This window comes from Pelmatolapia mariae, linkage group LG8, assembly GCF_036321145.2.
Source record: "Pelmatolapia mariae isolate MD_Pm_ZW linkage group LG8, Pm_UMD_F_2, whole genome shotgun sequence".
Classification (NCBI taxonomy): domain Eukaryota; kingdom Metazoa; phylum Chordata; class Actinopteri; order Cichliformes; family Cichlidae; genus Pelmatolapia; species Pelmatolapia mariae.
In genome coordinates this window covers 15,820,633-15,826,189 of record NC_086234.1, presented here as the reverse complement: position 1 = coordinate 15,826,189, position 5,557 = coordinate 15,820,633, and the positions used below count along the sequence as shown (strand labels likewise).

Genomic DNA, 5,557 nt, shown 5'->3' with positions numbered 1-5,557 from the left:
TCAGTTTGCTCTCATCAGCCCTCTCTTCTTCTCTCTCTCTCTCTGCTGCCTTCAGGTGATCCTGGTAAACGCTAAACTCCACCGCTATTCGCTTAGACTCAAACGCTGAGCTACTAATTTGACGTGTCTATCGGGGGATTCACACACCTGTACGCGCCCTAAGCCACTCTGATCAATAAATCTGAGGTCTGTGATCATTACTGTAGCCAGACTTTATTGTGTGTGTGTGTGTGTGTGTGTGTTTTAAGTGGTCTTGAGTATTAGTTCTCCAGGCTTTTCAAAGGTTTTCTTTTGACATTAATTGCTTTTTCACTAATTTTCAGTCCAGTTCTTGTACCCGACCATTCTCAGAGGGATGTTTTTGTTATTTGTTAAGACACTTAACACAGAACTATGAATCATGCCAGTGTAAAAAAAGCCACCTAACTCAGTGAACCATGCTGTTTCTAGGCCTAATAGACAACTTGGCAAAGAACCAGTTTTAAACTTCATCTTGAGGCACTTTGTTACTTGTGGCTTATCGCAAAACTGCATCATTTGTTTCTATTTCTTTTGTTGAATCAATGAGAAACGCCAAATACTGCCAAAACGCTATCAGGTATAAACTGGACATATTTTGGCTTGTGTCCTTAAAAAACACTGAGGAATCTGGACAGGTGGAGGATAAAACAAGATATGGCAGGCCTATCTACAAACTATCTACAGCACATGAAGAGTATTTGAAAGTTACATCCAAATTATACAAGAACTGGACTGAAGAACAGTGGCAACAGTTTTCCCAGGTCTTATGGAGTAATGAATCCAAATGTGAACATTTTCATTCATCATCAATATGTATGGAGGAGGTCAGGAGAGAGGTTCAACAAGAGTCTCTACAGCCATTTGTAAAACAAGGTGGAGGCTCTTTCACGGTTTGGAGCTGCATTTCGGCCAGTGGTGTTAGGGATCCTGCCAAATTTGAAGGAATTATGAATTATGTTCACCCCAGTCCAACAGGAAAAACAAACAAAATCAACAAACTCCCTTTTAAATGGTTTTTGTTTCAATTTTACACACCAACTTCTTTCTGGCTATTTACCACAAGTGGGTTTATTATTTCTGACAGCCCATGAAGGCAGCACTGTTTGCACACATGCTGTTAGCTGCATGCCCCTTTGGTTTGCCCCTCCATCCATAACTATTCATCCCCTCCCTCTGTGCCTCCGTCTCTCACTGAGCAGTACAGACTACACACTTTGGCTGACTCTGGCAGATGCCTTGTGGGGAATCAGTATTATGAAAACAGTGATTGTGAATCATCACAAACACACTGGTCACAGCTCTCTGTTCGTACCTGCCCATTGTGCTTTCTCTGTTCTCCACTCTCTCTGCCCACTTGTTTTCCCCTCTCTTTCACTTTTCTTTTGTCCCAGTGCTCATGTGGCCGGCCTAGTTGTTGCAAGCTCATAGACCTTGATGTGTTCAGACACCCATGACAGTGGGGCAGAAGACGAGCAGAGTTATCGCTGTTGCTTTGTGATCACTCTCAAAACTGTCTCTTTGATTAAAGAGATGACAAAGCGTTTCATCCTGGTTCACTGGGCCAGATACAGTAGCTGGGAAACAGAGTTCTGTTGGAGATGAGGGAGCGGATAACACCAGCGGGATCCTCCTGTGATATAATTGCCAGAGAAAAGCATACTGTGCATCCAGAATGGAGCGAGTAGTGAAAACACACACTGATGATAATGGCAGTTTTATTACATAACTTTCTCACAATTTACAAAAAGAAATACAAACTTTTAATCATTAATATAATATAAGTTTACAAGTTTTTACCGAGTTTTTAAAAAATCATTGAACAAGTTTCTTATCAGTTATATTAAATCATGTTTATAATAGTGCTTTTTTATTTATTTATTTTTTTTACACAAATAGCTACCATGAATTTAAATTCGGTTAGTTTTTGACTTTCTCTGATTTGTTGAGTTTGTTGAAACGGTGCCGCTGTTTTACAGAAGCAAGTGAGGGTTTTAGTCCTGAAACAAGGTCCAGTCTAGTCTCAGAATCGGTAATGTGTTACGGGTCCTCCTGGAAGATCAAAATGATTATGTTAAATGGAGAAATTACATTTCAAGTACCCAAAATGTCACAATTTTTAATGACAGAAACAACAGTAACAAAAAAAACAATGTCTGCCTTTTAGACTGCAGCTTTTTACTTGAAGCATAAACATACAGCTCACTAAAGCCCGTTTACCATTAGTACCTACTCGGATCAACTTGACTTGGATCGACTGGTTTTCCATTACAGTATTATAGCTCCCACCAAGTACTAAAGGTGATGCAGTGTCCTGGGTTTGTGTGCTATCCTGTCTAATCTCTCTCAACTGTCCCATCAAATAAAAGCTAAAATGCCCACATTCACCCTTTGTGCATCCTGTGCTCACCGTGTATGCAGGGTTTTGGAAAGATGCAGAACTCTCATCTCCATTTGGCTGAAACATATGCAAAGGAATTTTTTTTTTTTTAAAGCAGGCCCATGTGTATGCAGATGATTGCAGATTCAGATCCCGTCATTATTTGCTTTCAGCTTCTAATGCTTGAACACTATTCTGACACCTGTCTTTGTGGATACCTGCGTGCTCGAAGCAGCTGGTCGTGCAGATGTGACGTTAACGTCTTCTACACCAGAGCCATATGATGGGATCCCAAAATCCTCCTAAAAAAAATGCAAAAAGTAGAAGAAGTTTAGAGGATTAAAAAAAACAAATAAATGATCACCACACAATAAAACAAATAAGACTATCAGAGTGAGATTTGAAAGCTATTTTTTTAAGTGTTCAATGTGTTACGACTCGCTCAAATGAAACTAATCTGCGAAGATTTGTGATGAATGTGATGGCAACCTCGGTGGAAACTTCGGGCTTGGAATCACTTCCTATGCGTTCAATCACAGCTTGAGCCTCTTCCCCATATAAGGGATTCTCAACAAACTCCTGAGGGAGGGAAAAAAAAGGGGCCATGAGACCGAGCTCATCAAAATATAAAACCCACCAGATCACAGAGCAGCGTTTTAATACAAGAATATGATGCTGAGGAAAGGTACTTTACTTTTTTCATTCAGTTACGTAACACAATAAACAGCACACACAAGATTTGCACTACGTTTATATTAAAGCCTTGAAATGTAATTTATACAGAAAGTCTGAGCACAAGAGCATAATCCATAGGGGAATTGTTAGACGCAGACATGAAATAAAAAGGAATAGAGAGGAATCAATAAAGTCCACAGGAGAGCAGTGGTTGTTGTTTACTCACCTCATTTGTTGCCATAAGAGCGGAGGTGGCTTTAGGCAAGTTGTTGGAGGGTAGCGGTTCTCCACCTTCATACGCTGGGTTCTCAAAACTCTTCCCCGACGTCTCCACCGTGAATACGGACGTACAGGGGACCTGACATCACACAGCACACATCAGCGTTATGGATCACCATAGACAGGATGAGCAAGTATAATCATTTTATAAAGCATTTTTAAACAGTTGATGAATATATTTTGTTTTGCTACTGACCGCCTCTCCATTCTGCAGCCCTTCATTGTCTTCTCTTTTCATGCCGTTTTGGGTTGAACCATTCCTGCAAAGTATTATTATTTGGATGTAAATATCACACTAGCATGTTCTGATAATGCTCTGTCAACAACCTTTAAATACAATGAATGGATCTGCTTTTATATTCATTTTTTATATGGAGGCCTTACAATGTCAAAAATCACAAAATAAAATCACAAAATAAAGTGCTATTGAATGTATAAAAATGTTAAAAAATATTAAAATGAAATATGAATTCTTATTCTTATTATTTTAATATTTGTAATAAATATTAAAATGTAAAAGTGTGTATTTATCATTGTCGTGATTTTACTGTTTATTTACTTTCCCATTTGATTTTCAGTTTACTCATGAAATTCTTCATTATTAAATCTCATTGTTAGACCACCACGCAGTGTAAGGTTTGTGGAACTGGTGCTCGAAATTAACAGTACCGGTAATTACCAAATATTTTTTTTAATGTTTATGTAACAGTTAATCCACCAGTATGCACAAGCTCTGATTAAAATGATACTGTTACTTCTAAAATATATTTTGTTTTTATCTGTGAATTTTCATATTTATTGTTTCCCCCCAAAAAAGCAGAAAAAAATAATAAACCATATTATTATTTTTGATTAAGATGTCAGATTAGAGGTTTTTTTTACTTTCATTCCTGAACAGAAAATCAGTTTTAGTGGTTGAATGTTACACTTCATTAATTTCTGACTTTTCCGATCTTACCTGAAGTTTGGAAAATTAGGAATTGATGGCATACTGGGCATTTTGGGCATGCTTGGCAAGTTGTTCCGCAAACTCTCGGCCAGATTCGACTTCTTCTTGGCAGCATAGACCAGAGCAACCAGTAGAGCCACAACCACCACCGTTACCCCGATGGCTATTCCAACTGCCAGGGAGGGACAGAGGCAGGCAGGCAAGAGGTGACGTATGAAGAAGCTCGTTAGAATTAGAAGGACATTTTTATTTTGTTATTATCTTATTTTTGTTCAATTAAAATCAAACGTACCTGACGATGCAATCACATGGAACACACTTATCTCACAGAAATCCCCTTTCCAATCTGAAGGACATCTGTACAAAAAGCAAACCACAAACATAACAGTTCCAGCACTGCCAATGGTTTAACTTTATCTCACTGACATTACATTAACATCAGCATTAACACAGCAATTTAATCCAATGTTTTATTTTGACAGCTGGCAGGAAAAAAAGAGGAAAGACAATCTTACATGCAGAGAGCCTTGTTGTCATCAAAGTAGCAGGTGCCTCCGTTTTGACACTGGCAGGGAGGCGGCATGGTGGGCGGTGGATCAAACCCTGAACAATCATAACATTGAGAGGTTTTTACTGTGCTATGGCAGGAAAACGATCATTACTGAGACATCAATACTGATGATATGGTGTAGCTTAATTCAGTCAAGATAACAATAGTCATTTCAATTCACTTTATTTAGTTATTTATGTAACACTAATTAAAAAAAAACAGGCCCTTCAAGGTGCTTTATATTGTAAAGTAAAGGCTACAATATTAGAAAGAAGCCCCAAGCCACAATCCCTTCTGAGCAAACACTTGGTGACAGTGGGAAGGAAAAACTCCCTTTTAACAGGAAGAAACTACAAGCAGAACCAGGCAGAACAGTGACCTTTAACCTTTCTCCCATTTACTGTTGGTCTCTCCCGCCTGCTCAACATTTCAGTTCATGTAACACTAATATAAAAATTCAATTCAAATCAAATTTATTTATACAGCGCCAAATCACAACAACACTCACCTCAAGGCTCTTTATATTGTAAGGTGGACTCTACAATAATACATACAAAGAAAACCCAACAATCATATGACCCCCTGTGAGCAAGCACTTTGGCGACAGTGAGAAGGAAAAACTCCCTTTTAACAGGAAGAGAGAAGGAAGACAGGACAAAAGACATGCTGTGGAAGGACCTGTTACAGCAATGTCACAAAATAAAAG

General features: G+C 38.6%; 1 protein-coding gene across 1 annotated transcript in view; it reads right to left on the bottom strand.

The window, feature by feature from the left end:
• Positions 1-1,943: 1,943 nt before the first annotated feature.
• The window catches only part of lrp2b (low density lipoprotein receptor-related protein 2b), a 41,818-nt gene continuing 38,204 nt past the window's right edge, over positions 1,944-5,557 (bottom strand). The window contains exons 73-81 of the mRNA XM_063482010.1: positions 4,817-4,904; positions 4,594-4,658; positions 4,311-4,473; positions 3,549-3,612; positions 3,300-3,431; positions 2,888-2,977; positions 2,617-2,700; positions 2,429-2,476; positions 1,944-2,070 (exon numbers count right to left, since the gene is read on the bottom strand). Coding sequence (XP_063338080.1) covers positions 2,059-2,070; positions 2,429-2,476; positions 2,617-2,700; positions 2,888-2,977; positions 3,300-3,431; positions 3,549-3,612; positions 4,311-4,473; positions 4,594-4,658; positions 4,817-4,904 — 746 coding nt within the window. The 3' untranslated portion in view covers positions 1,944-2,058. The remainder of the gene's footprint in view (positions 2,071-2,428; positions 2,477-2,616; positions 2,701-2,887; positions 2,978-3,299; positions 3,432-3,548; positions 3,613-4,310; positions 4,474-4,593; positions 4,659-4,816; positions 4,905-5,557) is intronic.